This window comes from Peromyscus leucopus, chromosome 22 (assembly GCF_004664715.2).
Source record: "Peromyscus leucopus breed LL Stock chromosome 22, UCI_PerLeu_2.1, whole genome shotgun sequence".
NCBI lineage: Eukaryota > Metazoa > Chordata > Mammalia > Rodentia > Cricetidae > Peromyscus > Peromyscus leucopus.
Window position 1 is genome coordinate 14,846,363 of NC_051081.1, and position 25,947 is coordinate 14,872,309.

The 25,947-nt window shown below is 39.8% G+C and overlaps 1 protein-coding gene across 32 annotated transcripts in view; it reads left to right on the plus strand.

The window, feature by feature from the left end:
* The window catches only part of Nrxn1 (neurexin 1), a 1,067,728-nt gene that overhangs the window by 589,917 nt on the left and 451,864 nt on the right, over positions 1-25,947 (plus strand). The window contains exon 19 of one of the 32 annotated variants that reach the window (XM_037198241.1): positions 10,913-11,053. The exons of the other annotated variants lie outside the window; for them this stretch is intronic. Within the exon in view, the coding sequence (XP_037054136.1) occupies positions 10,913-11,013 (101 nt within the window). The 3' untranslated portion in view covers positions 11,014-11,053. Of the gene's footprint in view, positions 1-10,912; positions 11,054-25,947 lie in introns of those variants that run through there. 32 annotated transcript variants of the gene reach the window in all.

Sequence of the window (25,947 nt, forward strand, 5' to 3'; positions counted from 1 at the left end):
TGGTAATTACATGAAAAAAATAATTGACATGGACTAATGTGAAGATAAGGAGCCTAAGTCGGAGAAGGAAAGTCACTTTACTAAGGTAAAAACCTCAAGGATGCAGCTGCTGCTAGGATAAAGACCAACAAAAGGCTGGAAACTGGAGGGTTAAGGACTATGGAGTAACCAAGAGTACCTACCTCTGTCTTCTGGCTCTTCTCCACTCAGTAGAGGTCAATTTGAGAATGTGTGCTAGCTGCCCTTGTCTGAAGTTTGACTTTCCTGGGGAATTAGTTAGCTGTGGTCAACTACGCTGTAAAATATTAAATAGAAATCTATAGAAGTAAATAATTCATGAATTTCATATTCCAGCCCACCCGAGTTCCATTCTGAAATCTCACACAATCCTGTGCCTGGATGTGCTGTTTCTTGTCCTATGTGGGGACACTTTCTCCACTCCCCTCCTGTCAATCATTTAGTGTTGTTTTATTATTAGCTTGGAGATTGAGGAGTCAATGTCTGTATTCAAGTAACCATCGCTCGTTAATGTCCCAAAGGTGCAAGTGTAGTGGTTGGGGTAAAGAAGGGGTCAAGGAGTGCAGCCGTGGAGGTCCGATTGCCTCTGGTGCAATGGGGTACTGATGTGGAACATAAGGAAGAGGCATCGTCTGGAAGGTGCACGCAACATGGGAAATGTTAGGCATTCAGTGAGGAGCTCACAGATGAGCCCATCTCGGAGAAGATGGAGACATTGCACTCAATTCTTTGTTTTATGAAGAGTCTGAAAATACAGTTTTCAAGGATAGCCACTGAATTCTTTGAAAGCAAGGATGATAGGAATTTGAAATGCTAAGGCTCAGCATTTCTAGCTGAAGTGTCCATGAGAGAGAACCTTCTGAGGACATCCCGGAAGTTAAAGTGTAAATGGGAGTGCCTTCCCTTTCTCTCCTTACAGTCACGTCCATTGTGCAAAGATCACTTAACGAACATGTAATCACTTTCTCCTCCCTGCCTCACCCACCTGGCAGTGGCCCTCTGCAGCAAGTCCCTCAGTTATAATTTCTAATTGGAAGCTACCAGAGAGGGGCTCGGGCTTAAAGACCTTTGCACAAGATCACAGGACAATGAGGAGGAGTCAGAGCTAAGCCTGGTTCTTGTAATTAAGTCAGAGTTCCGTCCACATAGAGCAGTCCTTCCCATGCTCCCCCGACTGACAGTTATATTCAAGAAAATTTACAGAGAGGTCAAACAACCTGCGGAGAGTCATTTTCCTAGGACTTTTCTTCAGTAAGCGATGGCCCCCTTTGTGTTGTCTGTCCAGAACACGCCACTTCCAAGATGTGCCAGCAGGGGGCAGTAGGACCCTTGAAATTCAGCTTTGCCTGCAACCTATAAATTCAAAGGGATGTTAGCTACCTCTAATCATTTTTTTAAATGCCACATTTTTACTAAGTCCTTACTCATATTTATTAGATTGATGGCTGATATTCATCATTGGAAATATACATTATCACTGGCATTATTATTTAAGCAAAGGTTTTTAATTCCTTTAATATGAAGAAAAGAAGCCGTGGAGGTTTGGAGGCAGACATGGCTGATAAAGCAAATGCATTTCTCACCTAAAGAAAAAATCCCGTGTATCTATCTTTCTTTTTAATTAATGAGTGTATTAAATTAATGAAAAACATCAAAGACATGAAGGCAGTGTGGCTTCGATCCCTTGGTACCTAGGGCACATGACTGTCTTTTCTCCTTCACAGACTCTTTTCACTTTCCTAACAGATTAAAAAAAAAAAAGACCTGGCTGCTTCTTGGTTGTTTCCACACATTCATTCGAGAGTAATGGACTGCTGCTCTTCTGGGCAGTTGCAAATTGAACTGCTCTCCTTACCAAACCTTCACTCACTCGGCTTGCTTTCTGCGCCCTTCCCCCAATCTTAGGTCAATAGGGGAAGAGAAGTCACCTTCCGGGACTGAGATAATGGAGATAAGTCATGTAGAACAGCCAAGGCTAGCCTCCTTCTCATTTGCATGACATAACAAGATGTTGGGTGCTCAGGAAGCACCATCAGGACATTCACCCCATTTATATTCTAAGTTGCTTTTAAATGAGATGTTTTTGTTTGTAAGGAAATAAAAAACCAGCCCCAGGCTTCAGTTGCATTTTGTTTCTCCAGGATAATTTCAGTATGAAAGGAGTGCCTGGCCTCCTAGGCCATTGTTGTCATCCATCACCGAGGCAACCAACTGAAGACTTGTCACATAGGGCCCCGCTGCCTGGTAGCTAGTCCTATGTCTAGGAGGTGTATGGAAGAAATCTTAGAGATTCTTATGTTTATTTGTGTTTGCCTGAGGTCTCCTGACAGGTTCCATGCAGAGGTCTGAGCCTCATCTCCGGACTCTACTGTCATTATTGACCTTTGCTGGCAGTATCTTCTCACACCAATCTAAGTATTGCATGTACAGGAAGAACAATTCAATCTGAAAAATGGGTGTGGATCAATAACCCAGCATTGAGGAGACTGAGGCAGGGGGACTGCAAGCTGGAGGCCAGCCTGGACTGCATAGCAAGACGCGTCTCAGAAAGCTCGCAAATAAATGCATGAAGAACTTTGAAACAGACCTATTAGTAAGCCTTTCCATCAAAAAATGTAGAAGTAAAAACACTATTTACTTTTTTTTTTTTCCTTTTTGAACCGAAACTCATTACTATAATCCTCTTCCCAAAATCGGTGGGAAAAAGAGCTTGACAGATGTGGGAGACGGGTTAGTGAGTCAGAGCACTTGCTGCAGACTCATGAGGGCCTGAGTATGGCTCTCTAAAACCCGCATCAAAAATACCATGCAGGCAAAGATGGGAAGATTGAAGGGCTAGTTGGGTTGCTAGTCAGCCATTCCAGCAAAACAAAACTAAAAACAAAATAAAACCCCACAAACATAGAAAAAAACCATGAGTTCCAGGTTCGGTGAGAGATCATGTCCCCAGGGAATAAGGTGGGAGGTGATAGAGCAGGACACCAGTGTCCTAGTGTCTTCCTGTGGCCTACACACACACACACACACACACACACACACACACACACACACACACATACATATACACACACATACACACATACACACACACATACACACATACATATATACACACATATACACACACATACATATACACACACATACACACACACACACACACACACACACACACACCAGCCCTCAGGCACATGCACACCTCCACCCCCAGCACACACGCATACACACATCAAAACTTTTAAAAGAAACCTGAAGGTTTAGCAAGTACTTGGAGTAGTTATGGGAAAATTTGAGGTTCCATTTTGGGTTCTCGGGCTCCTTAATAAAAGAATTTAAAATGGACTTAGAAAGACACTTAAGGCCTGTTTTATGGAAAGGAAAACAGCAGTGTGAGTGAAAAAACTATCTGAAGCTGCTGGGGAGGGAGGTGGAAAGAGGAAGAAGGTCAGGCCTTCTCGAGTTCGGAGCCTAGAAAGACATCGTGTTCGGCAATGGAGGTCAGCAAGCAGCTGGATAATAGAAAGAGAATTGTAGAACTTCCGAGAGAGACCAGGTAATCAGAGAAGAGACGTTTAAGTCTTTGGCCAGTATCCAAACAAGGGGCTACAGGAAATGGAAAGGAAAGCCATGCTTAGTGGCTGCCCACACTTCTGCATTTAGAAGGCACCAGGCTCTTGGGTCCCAGGCCTACGGATTGCATGAGAGACATGTGTCAGTCATAGAAAGAGAGAGACGGTTTATTAGCAAAGGGAAAACACCCCTGAAAAAGGAGTGACTGTGGAGCTGAGAGAGAAAGCCTGGAAAGCCTTGGACCACAGCTGCAGAGCACTTGTTGGACATTTGCATAGCACCTGTGTCTCCCAAGTTCACGGAGTGCAGGCTGCCTTCTGTTAGTACGTGAGGGAACGGGGCTTCTGGCTTTTCTCTGAGAAGTGGCTTCTTTTGTGTTCATCTGCATGTCTCATTCGGTCTATACTTCCTGTAGGGACAGTATCATGTATGAGGACAACAAAGTTCGAACGACTTCTAAAAACCATGAGAGAATATTTCAATTTGAGATATTACATTGGTTCGTTTACTATTTTGAGAGTCGGGCAAAGACCATCTTAGTTCAGCCTTAGAGAAAGGGATCCTCAGTGGAAACCCCAGGACTCACTACCCCAGAGTTCTCCTCTGAGGTTGTTCCATTGCTGCATCCCCAAACAAAGCTGCCTGGCAGATCACCCACCTGGCTGTGTTACACGTGTCCACAGTCTTAGGAATCAATTGCAGGTACATTGTGTCTTTGTTAAGGTTTCTATTGCTGTGAAGAGACACCATGACCACAGCAACTTTTATAAAAGGAAACATTTAACTGGGGCTGGCTTACAGTTCAGAGCTTTAGTCCATTATCATCATGGTGAGAAGCATGGCAGCATGCGGGTAGACATGGTGCTGGAGAGTTCTACGTCTGGATCCTCAGGCAGCAGGAAGTGACAGTGACACACTGGCCAGGCCTGAGCTTCTGAGACCTCAAAGCCCACCCCCTACTGACACACCTCCTCCAACAAAGCCACACCTCCTCCAACAAGGCCACACCTCCTAATGGTGCCACTTGCTATGAGCCTGTAGGGCCATTTTCATTCAAACCACCACAGAATGCCTGATGCCTGCACATTTTTTTTTAAAATATATTCACACCCTGTTTTCTTACCAAATGTTATATGCTTCCTATTTCATGAGACATGACCTTTTTGTTTGCCTGAAGGATGTTTTTTTTCAAGTCTCAACATTCAAAGTTTGGGCATTTACTGTCTTAATGAGTTTATATAGATTTAGATGGGAACCATATTTGTCTTTGCTGACATGGTTAATATATTCCATTAGTTCAGGAGAAACTTCAGATGTCTTCACCTAGAAACTCTCCGGTCTGGTGACCTTGTGGCTTTGCTGATGAAGACTTTATATCTTTGTCTAGTCTCTGGCCTTTGTTATTTATTCAGGCTTTACCAGCTCACTTTCTGAGCATTTATTGCAGCCTGAGATCAGTGTACTACTAAATATGTCTCCAGCATAGCATGCTTATGTAGTAATTGGAATTCAGAAGGCCCCTCCCCAAGTGACAGCACGATTTTGCCTATGGTATTTCAGATAACTTGAATAATGTGGAGGAGGCTAAGTGAATACTCAACTCTATAAGTGACAATAGTATGAGAAAGCCACCTGATCATGGACCAATGTGTCTAAGGGTAAAACACATCCTTCTCAGTGGCCACAGCCCTACAAATGGAATTGCCCTTTAGGAATGATGTATTTGCATTAATGTATATACATTAATGACTTAAAAGTCCTAGATTCAGTATACCCTGATAAAGGATTTGTGTTTCAAAAAATGTACATATGTTTATTATGGATGTCATGTGACCATGTCATGTGTTATTTACACAGGTGTTTCCCATAAGCCACTACCCCCAATTTCCTACCTTACCTGTTTGTTTTATTTCTCTCCTATTTTATTTAAGTAGATTCTAATGCTTGTAATATTGCATTCAAATACTCTGCTCTCTTTAATTACCTGACTTTACCAAAAGTGCTTTCCCCAAAAGAAATAATAAGAATCTAAGACAACGAGCCAGTGAACTTCAGCTCAGGGAGAAATGTCTGGAATTTCATGTTGTTTGAATCTATAAAAAGGATGACCTTAGTGGATTCTTGAAATAATGCAGATTTGCTAAATGGTTCTACATGTGCCAAGGGTTATTGAAGGAAACTCAGCCAATAAATCAATCCCAATTTACAACAACAACAAAAAGCCAAGAGTCTCTGGATCTGAGAAATGTTTGAAACTTTTGATACACAGGCACCAAGTCTTGCTTGTGTGTAAAGAAACTTAAACTGATAACTCTAATCCAGCATTCTTCCGTTTCTATGTTTAATAATCCGTAATGTCCTTACACTATTTTGTTGGACTATAAAATCTTACCTTGAGTGTGTGATGATCGACCTCTAAGAACACTGAAAGGTTTTTTGTTTTTGTTTGTTTGTTGTCCTTCTTTAATTTTATTGTATTTGTTGGGCAATTAACTGATTACAATTAGGATGGGATTTTCTGAACATTTTTTATGCATAAATATTTCTGTTACTCTAAAGGAATAAGAAGTTGGGCCAATAAATAGCATCAATTATATAAATCTTAAAAGATAATAAATTTCCCTTCTACAAGTTTAAACACAACCATTTCCTTTAGGCTTACCTGTTTTGTTTTATTTTGTTTTAATTGAGGATAGGCAGAGGGCAGATATGGAGAAAGCACTCTATAGAAAAATACCTTGTCAGAAAGCATTGAAAAATCTCAATTCTACATGTGCTCATACCCTGATCAGGAAATGTCCACTGTGGGACAGATGTGGCAGTACACACCTGTGACCCAGCCCTTGGTAGAGGATAAGCTACTTTGGAAAGAAATGTCTGCTGACCCTTAAATGCTTTAGTGCTCTAATCTGTAACAGGATAGTAGAGACTCTGCTTAAGAACCACTGTCAGTGTTAAGTCAGTGTATGCAAAACTTCCCTGTTCAGAGCCATGTTCGAAGTAGACACAACAAACGCTGCTTGCCTCGGTTGCTCCTTTGCTTGTGTGTCCTCATGATGAGAAGAGAGCCCCACAAGATTGGTCCCTTTAGTGAAGACAGATAAGCGAGCATTGGATTTCTAGCTTAAAGCTTCCAGGAAGGACAGGGCAGAGGAGCAGTGTGAACGATAGCTACTCTAAAGCTTTCTCCTGTCTCTCCTTTTCTCCTTTGTCTCTTGTTGTCTGGATGGTTAACTTCCATGGTTTCTGCCAGAGGCATAGAATAAGGCAGAAGAGAGTCAACAAAATTCTGATTTGGAAAGATAGAACCCTCAGCACAGAGCAGGATGTTAGAGCAGAGATTCCTGCATTGCCAGGAAAGGGCTGAGATGGAGCCTGCTGTTCCTGAAAAGTAAAAGTGCTTGTTATCTTCCTTTCTAGCCTCTCTCTCTCTCTCTCTCTCTCTCTCTCTCTCTCTCTCTCTCTCTCTCTCTCTCTCTGTGTGTGTGTGTGTGTGTGTGTGTGTTCACACTTATTCTTACCCTCCTACCTTAAGAAAATTAAAACACTCTTCTTTTATTTCTTTTATTTTGTGAGTAAATATGAAGAACAATTAAAGATAGGCCTCCCCTGTCTTACCCAGTAAGATACTATAGAGTTCCTGAGTTCCAAAGCCTGACGTTTGACAGGCTCAGCCACTGTAGCCAGTTCAAGGCCACTTCACTAGAGTGCATCTACCCTTCTCTGTGTGTGCTAACCTCGCTTTGCCTGTTCTCTGAGTGTATCTCTTTTGCACACTACTTGAGGATGCCTAAAAGAATGCAACCATAAATATCTTAATATTAAGCAGAATTTGTCATGCCCATCAAAAAGAAACAACAAATACAAACACTCATAACAACCATATAACACATAAAGATGCAAGCTGTGCAATACAATGTGTGTATATTACTTTGTGACAGGCGTACAGGTGAGTTCATGTTTGTCTGCTGTTCTGCGCAGACATGAAGTTTATCCTTCATATAATTATGCAACAAAGACTTCCAAGCGAAATATGTAAGGTCACAAAAGTTATCAGCTTAAGTGGGCCATAATGAAGTTGACACACGCAGAGTGTCAGGCAAGACTCTTTCAGGCAAGAGGAACCGTAGTTTGAAGCTGCTTTCACTGCTCTCAGCACCCGAGAGGCTTTCGGGAAAGCACCATCGCCAGCAGTGGCATGTGAGACATCCTGTGCGTCACAGGCAGCGTGTCCTGTGTGGCTCTCCAGGTGATTCGGAGCAGCCAGCTTTCTCCTTAGCATATTGAATCACAGTTCTCAGTGATATCTAGGAAGTGCTAGTTTCAGTGGATGAAAAACAAATTTTAGCAATTGGATACCTATTTAATGGTCTCCTCTAAGGGCATGTTAGACATTCGGGAATGGGTTTCTGCACTGATCTTCCCTGAGGCTGGAGCAGAGACTTACACACTGGAAGCAGTGCTGGCTAATGCACTGGCTCGGGAAGCATTGGTATAAATTCCTAGTTGCTGGAGGGCCAGGGGTTAAATTCCACCCTGACCCTCTAACAGCTGTCCATCACAGAGCAAGCCACCTCACTCACTCTCAGGTTTCCTGTCTCTAAAACAGGGCCAGTGTTACCCACTGAGTTGTCCACAGGGAATTTAATTAGTATATTTCCTATCTGCCTTTTATAAATTAAAGTTCCATATAAACATTAATTTTATTATCTGTTATTGTTATCTTCTGTAGATCTCAACACAGTTCCCTAAGGTGATAGTTGTATATTCAGTTGAAGTCTGTGAAGTTATACTTAATTTTAAGACACAAAACATATAACACACTTGTTTTGAGTTTTCCCAGAGATAATATATGTATTGGGGGCTATTCTCATATAAGGGTAAATATTGCCAAATATTTACAGGAAAAAAACCTTTTCTACATTCTTGCCTACTTTTAAAAAGAGTATGTCACATCATATTTAAGAAGTTGGTTTTGTTTTATTAGTTAAATAGCATATTTAGCTCTTCTTCATCTAATGTTAAGAATTAGAAAACATGATAATGTCCCACTCTCAAGTTATTCAAGTATTTACTCATTCAACAGTAACCTATTTTGTGCCAACTTAAATATTTGCCAGATTGTATGGATATGTAAGTAAAATAAAGCCAGAGACTAACCTATGTATGTCCTGGTGGTCCCAACGTATGGTCTAGTCATGTCATAGCTATCTTAGTTTGTACAGACATACTTTATGATGTTTGTGCAAAGAGGACATTGTTAACAATGCATTGCTCAGAGTATATCTCCATCATCAAACATCAGATGTACAATCCCTTTTGCCAAAGAACATGAATTCTGTTAGACAAACCCAATAGTATGTATGATATGATCATAATATAATATTTATGAAGAAAATATAGCTTGGAAGTGGGACACACAAATCCTAGAAAGTAAGGGGAGGCAACAAAGAATCACTGTGCAAGTTTACTGGCAAAGAAGGCGTTAGACCAGGAACTGAGAGAAATCAAGAAAATAAAAAGTGGAAGTCAGGAAACAGAACCCAAGAGGGGATTCACAGGCGTTAGATCAGGAACTGAGAGAAATCAAGAAAGTAAAAAGTGGAAGTCAGGAAACAGAACCCAAGAGGGGATTCACAGGATGGTGGTGTCTCTCAACGGCCTGATTAAGGATGGAAAACTGAAATCTTTTCTCACTTGTTTTGAAGAGTTGGGGAGTAGGTGGGCTGTGTTTTGTTTTGTTTTGTTTTGTGTTTACTATTAGGCATGTCTCAGATATATGAAGTCTAAAATATGGTTTCATGTCTAGTAGGCATCCAAATGGAGATGTTACTTGGACAGGAAAATGATATGGACTTCCAGGGGTATCCTAATCTGATGGAGGCCAACCTGTCATACCATATAGTTTGATGGTTGGAGCACCATGTGATATTACTTGAAAAAGAGTTTAGCTGGAGGAGAAACTGAGTATTCCTTTGTTTGGAGGTCACAAAAACTATATAATCTAGCAAAGGAGTCTGAGAATTAATGACCACTGAGCTTAGAGAAATAGAAATGATGTGACAACCTGAAAGCTTTGGAAATAAAGTGTCCCCAACCCAAGTATAACCTATTGTGTCAAGCTTTATTTATAGAGGGAGAAAAACTGTGTTCACTTAAGGAACCTGGGAAATGTCAGCAAATGGCTGTTGTCTTGAAAAGCTACCTGTTGCTTTGGAAGTTCCTTGGGTTTATTTGCTGCCTTTGATTTGTTGAGCACTCTTCTTGCCCCATTTTCTTCTTCTCTTGGGAAATGTCAGCCGCATATGAACAGATTCCCATATATCAATAAAGCCATGAAGAAATGGGAGATAAAGCCTGTTTTGTAGGGTCTTTCTTTTTCTTCTTCTTCTTCTTCTTCTTCTTCTTCTTCTTCTTCTTCTTCTTCTTCTTCTTCTTCTTCTTCTTCTTCTTCTTCTTCATCTCCTCCTCCTCCTTCTTCTTTTTTTAGAACAGTTGTATTTGATTTCACTCTAGGTTCCTGGGCTACCTAGTCTTAGGATCTTGATCACCAAAGCAGTGTCTGGTATGGGTTCCAGCTCATGGAGTGGTCTTGAGCTCTCACATGCTCTGTGCCACCGTTGCACTAGCGTATCTTGCTTTCAGGACACCATTGTTTGTGGTTGAGTTCGTGTTTACATTTCTCTTTTGAGAGCATCCCAAGTACCTTCTTGGACCAAAGACACTAGAAAGCCGGGGTGAAGACTCTATGTAGGCACCAGCTTGACTTCTCCAAGTTCAATGTGTTGTGTTGATGTTGTCTTCAGCAATGGAGCCTTGCTGTCAGTTTGGGGAGTTTAACCTATAGTCTTGGCAACAGCCTAAATTGTTTGGAGATTCACATGGGATCCTTTTTGCCCTGAGCTCAATTCGAAATAAAACCATCCCAATACTGGAAGCTTCATACAGTGACAAGAGATGCCTAGTTAGAGCTCTGTCTCACCTATTATTTGGCAAGTCCAAGCAGACTGCCTTTGCATATTTATATATTTTAGGAAACTTCTGTTTTAAGTTTCCACACTACTCCTCAAGTGGCTCTTAAGTTTAGCTGTCTGTCCCATATTCCCTCCCTCATCCCTGTCTTCTCTTCCCCTTCCCAACTGATCCTCCTGCTCTAGCCCTCCATTCATCCATATCACTATATTCTATTTCCTTTCCTTATAAGATCTATCTGTCCTCCTTAGTTCCTTACTCTGCATGTAACTTCTGTGTATCTGTGGCTTGTGGCTGGTTGTCATTTACTTAACATCCACATTTCCATCCAATCCCTCCCCTCGGAGCTCAGGGAACCCCACAGAAGAGGAAGGAGAAAGTCTACAGCCAGAGGGAACAGAGGCTGCCAAGAGAACAAGCCCCTTTAAATCAACATGGCGACGGTTCGTATGAACTCACAGAGACTGAGGCAACACGTACAAGGCTGCATGGGTCTGTACCACGCCCTCTGTATATGTGATGGCTTCTAGTTTAGTGTTTTTATGGGAATCCTGAGTGTGCAAATGGGTGGGTCTCTGAGCCTTGTGTCTTCCCTTGGACTCTTTTTCTTCTGTTTGTTTTGATGTGCTAGGTTTTGTTTTGTCTTATTATTTTTTTATTTATTACAAAAAAAACATGAAAGCCTGTTTTCCAGATCTGTCTACTCTTACTAAAGAACACCTCCATGTAAACATACAGAAAACTTCAAGAAACAAAAATACTAGGGAAATGGCTTGGGATTTAACTCAGTCTGTAGAGTACTTACCTAGTATACAGGAAGCCCTGAGTTTGATCCTCAGGAACACATAAAACTGAGCATGGCATATAGGCCTGTAATCTTGGTGCTTGAGAGGTTGGAGACAGGAAGAATAACAATTCAAGGTCATCTTTGACCCCAAGTTTGAGAACAGCATGGGATACATAAGACCTTGTCCCAAGAGCTGGGGAAATGGCCCACTGGGTAAGAGCAATTGTGGGGTTCAGTGCCCAGTACCATGTTGGGTAGCTCACACTACCTGTGACTATATTTCCAGGGTAGCTCATACCCTCTTCTGTCCTCCAGGCACTAGTACACATATATACATACACATAAGCAGACCCTCGCACGTGCATATAATAAGAATAAAGAAATCATTTAAAAAGAAGATGAAGTAAAAGAAAAAAAATGAAGCTGCTAGTTGCTATAATATGAGCAAACTCTGATACACTGTGTATTTCACATTGTCATCAAAGCCAAAAAGGGAAAAAAAGATAAAACTTTGAAATGGCTTAATTGTACCCATCTCTCGTTTCCCATAAATTCCCAACATGTTCTTGATAGCTGAGATATGTTTACTCCCTTAAATTAACAAACTCTTGCTGTTTCCTTTCTGGAAGCAGCACAGTGTCTTCTATTCTTTCTCCCAGGCTCACACTCCAGGAAGCAGATAAATGACCTTCAAGGCCAGGCATCTTTATATAAGTGTTGCCTTGTCCAGAGAGGTCTCTCAGCTCTGAAAGCCAATGGTATTAACACTTGAAAAGAAAACACTCAAGTTTTAGAGACAAAAGAAATAACATTTTCCAAGTGGGAAAATCATCCAGGCTGCATTTACTTTGGGGCAGAGAGAACCTTCAAGTTAATGGTGGTGATCCCGTCCAAAGGTGATAGCGCTTGTTGATGGAAAGAACTTGGGATTTAGTTTTTACCTGTGTTTTATTTATCAGAATTCTCCTAGTCTCTTCTATCCCATATATGTTGTCATGCGGTCAAACTTTGTCTTCAATTATTTTATGTGAATGGCTGTTTGGCCTACACTTGTATCTGTGTACCAAGTTTGTGCCTGCTGCCCAGGGAAGCTAGAATGCAGCACATGCCCTGGGACTGGAACACAGATGGTTGTTAGAGGTCATATAGGTGTTGGCATATAAACGCAGGTCCTCTGCAGGAGCCGCAAGTGCTCTTAGCCTCCGAGCTGTCTCTCCAGCCCCAGTTGGTTCAGATTTAAAGACCTGGAGATTTTTAAGTAGAATCCCTTGAATTTAAATGCTGTTCATCCTGACTCTCACTGCACCCTTTTGTCTGACTGCCCCGTTTGCAGGCTGATGTAGTTCAGGGCTCTCTGCCTGGAATTGGTCCTTGCTATTTCCTGGTTGTTTTCACCAACTTATTAGTGCATAGAATATATATGTATCAGGCATCAAACATTAGCGATATAAATACAACTCCTACTCCTCTGAGGATATATCTTCCAGATATACCAACTAGTTTATAATATGTAATATTTAGATAACTTTTAAAAATTGGTTTTGCCATTCATTCTTATGCCAAGCACAGTGGTGCACACCTAAAACCCAACTCTAGTGAGGCTGAGACAGGAGGAGCCCAGGTTCCCACACAATCGGAGCTATGTACTGAGACTGTCTCAAAAGGGTGGTAAGGACAATGAGGTGGCTCAGTGGGGAAAGGCTTTTGCCACCAGGCCTAACAACTTGAGTGTGATCTCTGAAACCCACATGGTGGAAGAGAACTGACTCCTGAAAGCTGTCTTCTGACCTTACCGCCACCAAATAAATGAATAAAGATGTAAAAACAAACAAACAAACAAACAAAAAAATTGGTTTTGCTTTGCCTATTGTAACCTGTCTCACTTTCCCATTAATTAGAAGCATTACCTTTCCATCATCTGGTGGTTTTCTAGAGAAAAAACAAAGAACAGATATCTAAGTACAGTGAGATGCAGCCTATGAAAATGGTTTGTTAGTAGTCTGAACTCAGTCAAGCCTCTGTTTGGACCATGTGGTGAGGACCATGAGGGTAACTGTGGGGATTAGAGAGACTGGAAAACAAACACATCAACAGTTTACCTGCAAAGGCTTGTGGTTTGGATTCTCACTTATGTATTTGGAAACTATAGTGTAATTACATAGGCTTTGTTCTTAGGTTTTATCACTAGCTATTCTGTAACCCTTATGATTAAGTCGTGTGAGAATTGCAGGTTTGCCTCTATTCATGACAAACAGATAATAACTCAGGAAAGAGACACCTCAATGATTATCATACATGGCAACTTTGATAAATTGATAAGTAAGCTTCATAATTTGCCTCATTAGGTAGCAGCAAAAATTAATCTACAGAGATGTTTACAAGTGAAGTCAATTGCTCATAAGATTATTTTATCATCAGAAAAAAAATATGTTATTAAATGAGATGGTCCCTATGCATATTTTTTGAGTGGTACAGAAATGACTTCCAAACAGAAAAAAAAAAAAAAACATCATCAAGGAAAAGTATTTTCTATTGTTTTGTGTTCCTCTGTAAGCTATGTGTGGCTGCCTGATCATTTTAATTCTCATTCTTCTCTGTAAATTAGAAGCTTAGTAACCAAAAGAAAGTCTCAGATTGGAGATTAAGACACATTGATCCATTTGCTAAAAGCCAGCCTGCCTTATTAGTACATTGGAACTGAAATAAACCGCAACTGGAGTCTTTGCCAGAACCCTCCATTCTAATCAAGACCAACATTGCCCCGATGTTCCTAAATCTTTAATACCATGTCTCAGATTTAAAAAATAAATAACATAACCTGCAGAGTACATTCAAACAGGGGTACAGCTATTGTATTAAAAAACATAACATTTGAATCAAAAGTATTCGTTGCCCAAGTAAAGCAAATTGTTTTTAAAGCAATGTAATTAGGACTAGTTACAGCCAAGTTCCTAATCGAATAGTGCTCTCTAGCCTCGACCTCGCAGTCCATTTCCCACACCATCAGCATATTCAGTCAGCAACACAAGGACCCACTTTTGTATTCAAGTACTTAGTATCATTTGCTTTTATCCTCTTGTTAACTCTTTTGCCTCTTTTCTCTTGGATAACTTGATCTCCTTAAGACAGCTAAATCAACTTCCCTGAGTATTTACCTGTCCTCTTTACCTCCAACAATTTGATTCTGATTTCCCAGCAGTGTGGACTGTAACAGGAGGCCAGAACTCACTAGAGTTGTTCTGATGTGAAAGTCTCCGTTTTGTGGAGACCAGTCTGGAGTGCACTGGGATAGATAGCTTGTGCTCTAAGTTGTGGGTTCCTGTGCAGAAAGAGCTGAAAATCTATTAATGTGTGAGATATACAGCATGTAACAAACCAGTTTCTAAATTCCTCTAGGTGTGATCCCTTTTAATAAACCAACCTATGATGTCTGTGGATTTCTAGTTACAACATGAAAAGTACATTTCTTTTCCCTGTCTTGAACATTTACAAAAAAGTACATACACTTAAAAGGTAATTTGATATTCCAAATAGTTCAACAATACCATTTCAGGACAAAATAAGGTCAAGAAGAAAGCTATTTGGGTGACTCAATATAGACAATTTTGAAGATAAGTTTGACATAACAATCTTAAGTTTTTGCTTGTCAATTTAACCTTTTCAAGAAAAAAATGGATATCATAGCATCAGAAAGCATAAGACGTGCAATGCACAGTGTTGAATTGAAATTTGAATTTCGGTGTGAGGTTGTGCCTTGGAGTAGAGGCTCCTCAACATCTACTTTTTACAGTATTTATAGAGCACCTACTCCATTCCTGTTACTGCCCTGTATGATGGATCCATTAACAAAGGGGACTGAAAGGTCACTTGCTTAATGAAATCAAGGCAGGCATTGACAACAGATTGACAATTGATTTCTGAATTGTGCAAAGCAGAGAAAGCCCCCCTGGGGGGGAAAAAAACTCTGAGAAGGTGCTACTGAGTTCAATATTTCAGCAGCTAGTTGGGAATAACTAATGGGAAAATGGGGGATCCATGTTACAGATCCATGTATTGAGATATGTTCAAGAGATTTACTCAGCAGGCCATAACACATTTCTATTTTATTGATATCTTCACCTACCTTCATTGATTAGGATTATAAATGATTAGTACTCTAGTGAGTTCTGTCTCTTGCACTCCTAATGATGAGTGTAAGGACTGCTGTCTTAGCAGTCTAAAGTGACAGACTAAATGCTGTCATTCACCACATTTCAAGATTACAGTTATTGAAAAGCAGGAACACTGGGTGCATGTGTGTTTGTGCAAATTCCCTGGCCTGTCTGCTTGTGCATGACTGGGTTATCATGTCACTTCATTCACAGCTTCTGTCATCCCCCTGCATGGCTTCATGACACCAAATGAGAGACTTGGGGCAGGCCTCCCTTGTCAATTTGGTCAGCAGTGATGCTGATAGACATTCTCCTAAAGCCACCAAGATGTGTTTTCAGTTGATGAATGTGCTGACCACATAAATAACCAGTCTATAAACATCTCAAAGGTAGCAACCAGTTTTGGGAGTTTTTTTCTTTTCTGTTGTAATCATCAGATCTTTCATAGGAATTGTATTGGGGGGAAATATCCAATAAAAGGTTGTCACATAAATGGAAGAATAAAACAGTGTCTGGAAGGTGTCTTTGAAACATGATAAGGAAAAAATGCCCAACCATTGTTAGACTATCAGGATCATTTTAACAAATATCCTACATTACAATATAATATGATGGAGTCAGGGACATAAAATTATAATTCTACATCAACTCTTTCCTTAGAGAATCCACTCTGTCAGAAGCCAGACTTCAGAGTTGTTGCCAACTCCCTGATGGGAAGCATTTCTGCAAGACATTTTCAGTAACAGGATGCAAGAAAGACAAACCTCAGTTTGTATATAGTGTAATAAAAATGAATTACAACATTACTTAATGTGCTGAGTAGCTGTGAAAGAGCCAACACATGTGCACCGGGTTCTGTTGCTGACAGAAGTAAGGCAGATCCTCCATGAAACAAGAATCTCTATGTCATGATCAAAGAGATCAAAAGCAGAGTCATGTTTGGCAGCAACTATAAACAATTACAAATACACATCCATTTTACTTAATATGCGGATAGAGATACATTGATGTTCATTTTATATAATTGAAATGACAATTCTGGTATGGTTTTCTTACTATAAATTTTTCTTTAACCTCATTGTGTTATGAGTGATCTGATTTAAAAGAATGTCTTAGTATTGTCTTGCCATAACATGACAATGAGTACTGGGTAATTAATAAGAGTAGCTAATAAAGAGGGTAACTAATAAAGAGACCAGTGTCTCACATTTTTGGAGATTGCCAAGTCCATAGATTGTTGGGTCCCAGGGAGATCTTTTTCCTGGGATATCTACGAAATAGAGTGTGGGGGTAACTGTAAGCATCAGGCAAACTCATCTTTTTATTATGAATATACAGTCATCAAAGGACACGCACAAAGATGTCAGCACTGTGCCCTTCTGACCTAGTCTACTGTTAACAGGGTTGCAGGGAGGCTAGAGCAAACCATCATAGGAAGTCTCATTCAAACCAAATCAAACCAAACCAAAGCAATTTGTGTTTTTACTTCGTTTAGATGGTTTCTCTCTAAAATGTCTTAGGTAGCGTTAGCCTTTTGTGGAAGCAGAAAAAGTCTGAAAGCAGATGAAGCATGTATACTCTTGGATTAATTTCCACAAGATCAACTGAGAAATTTAATGGGATTAATTATCTAAACATCTGGTCCTGCTTGTTTTTAGGACTCATGTTGCATTTCCTAGGGCCCTAATGGTTTTGATATTTGGTGGCCACAGTGAGTGTTTCATAAAACGTTATGAAGAAATGGCATTCGTTTCTTAATTCAGAAGTTCCTAGAAGTTTACAATGGTGCTCATTGTCTCAAAAGTGATCAAGTGTTTAAGAAGGTCTTAAAATTTAACAGAACCATTTTCTAATGTCATTAAGAAAAAAAAAAAAAATCACAGCCTCTCCAAAGAGAGGCTTCATAAGACCATATACTTTAACTGTCCATTATTTCATGCTGTTCTCATCATTTTTGCCTTTAGAAAACTAACTGACTAGAACTCAACTTGGCATTCATTTCTCCTGCCTTGGCAGAAGTTCTTTATGTAGGTTTGAGTTAACAGAAATGTAAATGTTAAAAATCATATACATATTAAAGGACAGCTTGTACTTAATCTTCTTAAAGAGACATATGAACCTGACCACTATTATATCTATTTACCTTCCTTCTCAGTGTTTGGGCCCTGAACCCACCAGGAACAATGTCCCACGAAGAAGGGAAAACAGTCAATTGTTAACAGTTAATTAGAAATGGATTTTACTCTTTCAGACAAGATTGTTTTCATTATCAAGTTACTTTCCCTCAAAACCCACTGAAGTATTACAAAAGAGCTTTAAAAAATATGTGAGAAATGCTAAGCAGACAGTATTAGCTCTGACTAGGGGACTATTTCTCCATCCTTGCTCTGTTTTTTTCATGTGTAAAATATCTTGTTTCATTAACAATTGAGTAATCTGTCGATTTGTGGGTAATAGAAGTGTTACATGAAAAATGTAAGGGACCACAGGATGAACCCAGACCTCTGACTGGAGTGACAACTTGAAGTGGATGTAATTGTTCCTTTTAAAAAGAACTTTAGGGATTGTCTAATAAATCACTAGGCCTCATTTTTGCTAACTATAAGTGAAAGATGATAGCTATAATATAATGTTATGAGGGGCATAGAAATAAGTGTGTATTTAAAGCATGCAGCTCCTTGCCCAGTCCCTGGTGGCATAGCATTGAATGGGAATAGACGAAAAACCTGGAGTTCACCTGAAGCCGAGTACCTGGCCCATAGCTACATCTTGAATCCAGGATTCAACCTAGTACACTGATTTCACCAACTCACCGAAAAAGGGATTCTGACTCAGTAAGAAGCAATTGTTATTCCTATTTCTGTTGTGAGTTACAGTCATAATAGCTGAAGTTTCAAAAAAGCATAGAAACCATTCTTATCAACCTTACCTTCTGCTGTCATCTCTCAATTTCAAATGCTCTGACGGTTAGATTTGTTTATGCTAATCTTATTAATGCAGAATCTTACTATGAGTAGTGCTCATATATCCTCGGTGCACTAAAAAGGAGAACATCCCAACTGCCTCTGCTATAAGGGTCATTAGCTCAAATAACTGCTTACTAAACTAAGCTTTCTGGGTTGCTAAAGCTCATGATTGACTTTTGTTGAGATAACCATGAATAAAAATATCTGAATTCCTTTTTCAACTATGTTACTATTAAATAAAATTTTCAACATTTTGTGTTTATAGATTTGATCATTTAAAGCTTAAGTTCAAAAATTTTACTCTTTCTCTTTAAAATATTATTTTTGCTAACAACGACCAGTTTGAAATAGTTAGAATCTTTAATTTTTTGGGAACATTAATTTTAATAAGGACTTTGAAAAATAGTGTTTTTGTTATCAAAACACTATACCATGACTCAATATTAATTGTAAAGTACAGAAATAATGCACGTAGAGTGTTTACCCATAGATGCATTTGTGTGTACTCATTTTTGCAGAAGTCCACACTGATCTACATTTGTTTCTCATAGTTTCAGTTGTCTAGTCAGCCATGGCTCAGGGGTATTAAATGTAAATTTCAGGATACACAATTTGTGAATTTCCATGGTGGAAACTTGTTCTGTCTTGCTCCACTCCCTTTGCCCAGCTTAGTCATACTGTATGTGATGGAAGGCCCTTGGTCTCTTAGCAACCATCTTATGTGTCAGAACTGTTGTTAAAGAATATCACTTTTGAATATATATGTAAATATATTCATTTACAGATATTTAATAATATTATTTTTGTTAGGGAATTTTTAAAATTGAATTATATTCAGGTTATCTTTTTTATCTTGAGTCCATGTTTATAAATTTAAGTATCAGGTCTTCGTTATTTTTATCAAAGCCATTGATAAAGTAATGAAACCATCTGGGAAATGCATGATAATGTTTGTTGGTATTCTAAGCCAGGCAGCAAGGTGGTGGAGGTGTGGGGAGTGATATCCCTATGCAGTGTGAAGAAAAAGCTGGGGAACTTTCCTAAAAGGGGCTTCAGCTGTGGCAGAAATCAAAATGGTGGCAATGTGCAGCTCAGGAAAGAAGTCACGAGATGGCATGCTGCCACCCCTAGCTGACCCACGAACAGTGCTGGTTTGAGGTGGAGGCCATCTGTGTCAGTATTCCCCAGAGCATATGTATGAGTTCTGTTAACTGGATATAGACTGTGCTAAGGCTCCTGGGATTTGCCACTTTCAAATACTATCTGGCAGTACCAAATTAAGGAAGTCGTTAGAGTGAGTGAACTACGTTGTGGTCTCCAGAATATTTGATTATTAGAGTCTGACATGAGAAGATTTAATAATGACGGAGAGAAGCAAACTGTTAATTCTGTGAACAGGAACGGCTCCTGGGATCTAAACTGTCCAATGGAATACCACTGTTGCTTACTCAAGTGTTGATAAACAGGCTGCATTTCAGATGGCATGGTCTAGGAAAGGGATGACCTCATAGCTAGGAAGTTAAGAAGAGAGGAAGAAACCGAGATCTTCAAAGTCTCTGAAAATGTAAGCCCACACTGACCTCCCCTCTACTAAGTTTCACCTTCCAAAGTTTCTGCCATCTCTCAGGAGATCAACCTTAAGATCAAGCCTTTCATACATGGATCTGTACAGACCACTGGATATTGAACACCCAAATTATAGCCCATATTAAAGTATTAAAGGGAGTGATCATTGAAATTGGCCTCTTCGAACAGATGGAGCTTAAGGAATTTTATTTCTTGTAGAAGTTAGAAGGTAGCTTGAAACACATTGATCAGAAGGCTCTTCCAAGTTTAAGGGACATTGATGCAGAAGTTGCTGGGAGCTGAGTGGGTGAAGGAGCAGCTGGGATGGACCTGGGTGAACCAAAGGGAACAAGCCATGTGTGTGGGTGGAGAGAGAGTTGCCAGACAAAGTGACAGATAGCTCCAAAAGGAATATTGGTGTTTTGAATGGAATTGGGAAAGAGAATGATAGTGTAGAACTCATGAAATTGAAGAAAATGTTTACATGATAGGTGGCCCTATTGAGTGTCCAGATCTGAGGTGGAGTTGGAGATTTTCTGTGATAATTTGAGGATCCACAGACCAGAAAAATTCCATAGGAAACAGGTCTCTGAGCAATATATTATGGAGAAGATGTATTCTTTTAAGCCAACCTGATTTTACTCCATGTTAATAAGTAGGAAAACACTGACTAGTTAAATTCCTTCCCACGCTTTGCCTTACTTAGAGAAATCCATATTCTGAGGCTAAAGGCTGAAATAGCCAAGAGGTCATGGAACACTGACCTACCACGTTGTGTGTAGTAATTCGGGAGAGTTAACTTATTCCTCCTTTCCTTTCTCATAGTCAACATCTGACAAAGGCCATCCTTCCAGGTAGGTCAAGATGAGAAGAGGCTCAGGCCGGATGCACTTTTGGAGCAAAGTGCTCAGAAGGATGGGAGATTAGCTGCCAGCTCTCCACCAGTCTTTCTGGCAGTGAGATCCCCAGTGGTGGGGAAGGGTGTCAGGGGTATAAGTGATCAGTTGTGATTACTCCCCTGGAAACTGCTAGACCTGAAAGAATCCAATGAGCTCACTTTATTCCAGACTTCATTTTGCAGGTAAAGCAAGGGCCACAGCAAAACATTTGTCCAATGTATAGGATGAATTATTTTCAGCAAATATCAGAAGTGATTTCTCCTATTCTTTTGTCTTGTTTTGTTTTGAGACAGGGTTTCTTTGTGTATCCCTTGCCCCCGGCTGCTCTGGTACTTGCTCTGTAGCCCAAGCTGGCCTCAGACTCAGAGATGTGGCTGCCTCTTTTGAGACTGAAGGCATGAGCTACTATTGCCTGGCTATGTCTTCTGTTCTTAGCCCAGTTTTCATTTGTCAGTTTACTCCTTCTGAGAAAATGATCACTGGGGAGCTGTGGCCAGTGTATAGAAATCTTGCATGAAGAAGACCTAATTTGGGGTTCAAAGTTTTAAGCAAATATCTATTCATATTCAACAGCCTAACTGACGTTGACAAAAATAAAATTAAAAGGAAAATAAAAACTACCCACCTACTAAGCTGGTCATGACTAAGAAATATATCCCCAAAGAGACAACTGTTAGGAAAATCCAGGAAACACAAATTAGTGCAGGATCCTGAAGAAGGAGAAAAGAAGTGATGAGAAAAGTAGTATAGAAAAAGAAGGCTTGTGAAGCAAAAGGAAGGAAGGCTTCTAAGGAAGTCTTGTCTTTGGAGCATTACAGGTAAAATCCCTGACTTCTCATCAGAGAAAAGATAGAAACATCTGACTTCCCCAGTGCGCCTGCGCTCCAACCCTCTGTCATTTCCCGTCATAGGTCATAGAGCAGCAGAAGGGGTCCTGCCCATGGGATGCTGCAGCTGCCAGTGCACATGGATGATACCTTCCATGTTGGCATTCACGATAAATCACTCCCAACGGAGGAACCATGTCATTCCCGGAGGTGAAGGTTGATAGGATATTTCAGATCTGGCACTCCACGTGTAGTTACTAAACATCAGAAAATAAATAAATGATGATGCCCAGGACAATGTTTTCTCCTTGTTTCCTGATGCTTTTTTTAAAATGTATATATATACATATATGTGTATTTGAGTGTGAGGATGCACAAGCATTTGGAGGCCAGAGGACACCAGAGTCTTCCTCCTCTTTGTCTCTCAGCCTTATTTCCTTAAAACAAGCAAGGTCTTTCACTGAACTGGAAGCTCACCATGTGTTCACTCCATGCTTATTCTGGGCCTTGAACCAGCTCATTTTTAGATTCTACTAGTGACCCAATCCTGGTGGTCAAGAGACTAACAACTTTTTTGTCTGGCCTGTGTAGTCCTTTTCTGGGATACATAGGATCTTGCAACTCAAGTAATTCTTCTCTTTCTTTCTTTCTTTCTTTCTTTCTTTCTTTCTTTCTTTCTTTCTTTCTTTCTTTCTTTCTTTCTTTCCTTCCTTCCTTCCTTCCTTCCTTCCTTCCTTCCTTCCTTCCTTCCTTCCTTCCTTCCTTCCTTCCTTTATTTTCTTTCTTTCTCTGTTTTTGGGGGGAGGTTTGAGACCAGATTTCACTGTGTAGCCCTAACTATTCTGGAACTCACTCTATAGACTAGGCTGGCCTTGAACTCAGAAATCTGTCTGCCTCTCCCTCCTGAGTGCTGGATTAAAGGCTTGTGCCACCATCTGGCTCAAGCCATTTCTTTTGGACAAATCTGTGCCTCTCATTCTTAAAATGTCTAAACCTGGCTAGGTGTGATGACACACGTCTTTAATTCTGGCACTCAGGAAGCCGGGGCTGGTGAGTCTCTGTGACTTTGAGACTAGCCTGATCTACATAGGAACTTCCAGGCCTGAAATCCTATTAAAAAATAAGGTTAAATCTACACCAGGGACAGCTCCTTGATTAGGTGACTTATATTGGGGCATATTTGCTGTTAATGAATAAAGCCAACATGGCTGGTTCTACTGGTAGGTTAATTTTGGCTTCCTTACCTTATGCTAAAAGCAGTATCTCCTGGTGATCATAGTTCTGGTGGATGCCACTCTGCACATTCTAACTCCTTGTAACCTAAAGCCCCAGTCTCCTTTAGATTTCTTGCTAGGTCCCAGTTTCTAGTTGTGAGTTTCTTTGCAGAACAGGCAAGAATGACAAGTTCCAAGCTCAGTAAATGATTAAATTCTTTCCCCTGGGTACTGTGTGGTAATTCATCCTTTGAGTGTTTTCTCCTCCCACTCCAGAAACCCACTCCTTCATGCACACCACAGGATTAAACTAGCCAGAATACTGGCACAATGATAGAATACTATATCACTTATAAATTACTAACAGTAGTGCCATGTTTCCTTCCTCATAAACTCGTGGCATTTTGTCTTGGTCTGTAGATTATTTTAATATGTATATTGTCTTTTCAAAATGAACATTTTCATTCAACCCTGGTAAAACATGTATTATGTTTCAGTAGCATGCTAGCTAGTAAGAATACAAGCTAAGACTTATCCGTAAAAGCAGAATATCTACCGGGTCAAATAAGATATAAATAATTCATGACAATATGTAATATTATTGCATCGAAGTAGGAAGTACAAGGTCTGATGGTGGCCAGCATAAGGGAAGGAGTGAGTCTGGCTATAGTCTTTAGAACCCTATTGTAATGAGTTATGTATATTGAGCTTACAAGAAATCTATGTATCAGTAATGTTATTATGGCATAAGTAGAAATTCAGAGAAGAGAGAGGTAGAAAATAGCCCTTCTTAGAATTGGGATACACAGTGAGCTTTGTGATGGTAACAATACTCATCTGTAATGGGTGGCTTTTATTATTAATACTAACAATCATTTATGATAGTGATAAATTGCTCACATTTATTGAGTACACATTATGTATTGGGCACAGTGTGATCTACTACCTTGCTCAAGGCACATTATTCAAACCTCACAATCTCTAGGGACTGGTACTTTATGGATGAGAAAACAGTATCAGTCTGATAATAAATGACTGGATCCAAATTATAACCATCTTTGTCTTCCAAATTCCTTCCCTTAAACACCGTGGTATTATTAGCAATATAAATCTAACGATTTGAGCCACTAATGTCAAACCTTTTCCAAAACAATTGTTTATTTGTAGCTCTTGTCCCCAAACTGTAGTACCATTCTGCCAGGTGAGATAGTCATGAAAAGTTTCCTAATATCATCTGGGGTTAAGATAGTCTCTTAGAAGAAGAAAGAAAATAAATATGCATATAACCCTTTCCTACCAATGTAAAGGCCTAGAAGCTTGAGGAAAATGTTGACTACTATGCAGAGTTCTGTAGGATCTGTTTTACAATATGAAAATTAAAATCATAAAACCAGTGTTCAATTAAAGAGAGTAGTTAAGTTCTTAATGAAAACCATTTTTCAATGTCTTATATTTTTAGAATCATTTAATCAGTCAAGCTTTACACTTCATTTTATGTATATGTTTTGTGGGCTATAGAGATAGCTCAATAGTTAAGAGTAACTCTTGCTACTCTTAGGGAAGACTTGGATTCAGTTCCCAGCACCAACCTTGGATAATAATGACCTGTACCTCCAGCTCCTGAGAATCTGATGCCTGTTTTTGGCCTCTGTGGATACTCCTGCATATTTTTGGTACACATAAACTCACACAGGAAAACACACATAAACGTGAATAAAATAATAAAGATTAAAAATAATATTTTTTCATAATGATTTGATACTAGCCTTTTGCATTTTTTATTTAAGGACATTATAAATCTGTAATTAGGATTGTTATAATGAAACTTGTTATTATTCCCTGGGAATATAATCTTATTCTCAAAGGGTTAGGTTATAAACAAACATTAGTGTCACTAAACACAGCATAGTAGAGTTGGGTATTTTAAATGAGTTAAAAATGATTTAGGGACTTATAACAAAGGATTTATTTTTAAAAGATTTAAACAAATCATTTCCTGTTATTGTTTAGGTACTCTGTTTGGGAAAATTTCCCTTAGATTTCTAGACACCTTTTATTTTTTTCTAAATTGCACATTAATATTAGATTGCTTTGCTATGTATTGCCTTAATCAGAAAAGCATATGAACTAAAGTCAGCTGTGGGACTGCAGAGCATCTCAAAGATGCCATAAAGGGGACATAAACAAGACATTAGACCTCTTATTCCCTCTCCCTCTCTCTCTTTTATTGCCTAGCTCAGTGGTCTGTTTTATAGCCGCGGTGCTCTGCCTAGCAGTCAATACTCTACCTGCAAGCTAGACCGACTCTCTGGGAGATGGAAAATCTTTGGCTGTTGGCTGGTGCACAATAGATTTGTCTGTTTCAGACTTGAAATCCCTCCCTAGTCTCTCTCCAGCTCATTTCCTATCCACTATCTAGACAGTCTGTGCAAGCTTACCGAGGCAAGCATGTGGTCAAGGATAGCCAGAGAATGCTAAGTGCTCAGGAATTTGACATGGGTACCCCATGTTTGAAGCAAAGGGTCAGTCAGTGTGAATGTCATCCTGACAGTCCATTCTCTGGCCTCTCTGTGTCACCAGTCTCTGAATTACGCTGTTGCCTTCCTTTTTTTCTACAGTTTTTGGGTTCTGTCTTCTTCCTATTTGTCCCCAACTTTAAACATGGTACAGCCAACACAGCCACTTCCTCATTTAACCAATGTTTATTGTATGTCTTCTACATGACAGCTGTTCTGCTAAGCGCTGGGTCTGCACCGATGAGCAAGACAAGCTTACTGATATCTCTGATAATATTTACAGTCAACAAATGATTCCACAACTTACTTTAAAATTGTGTAAGTGAGGGAAAATCCTGGAAGGGTGTGAAAATAAGGTTACCTTACCTGAATAAAATTGAGTTGAGTTATGGGTCATGTAGTACTTGCATTGGTCAGATACCACTTGGGTTCCTTTCATAAATTTCAAGTTGATAATTACT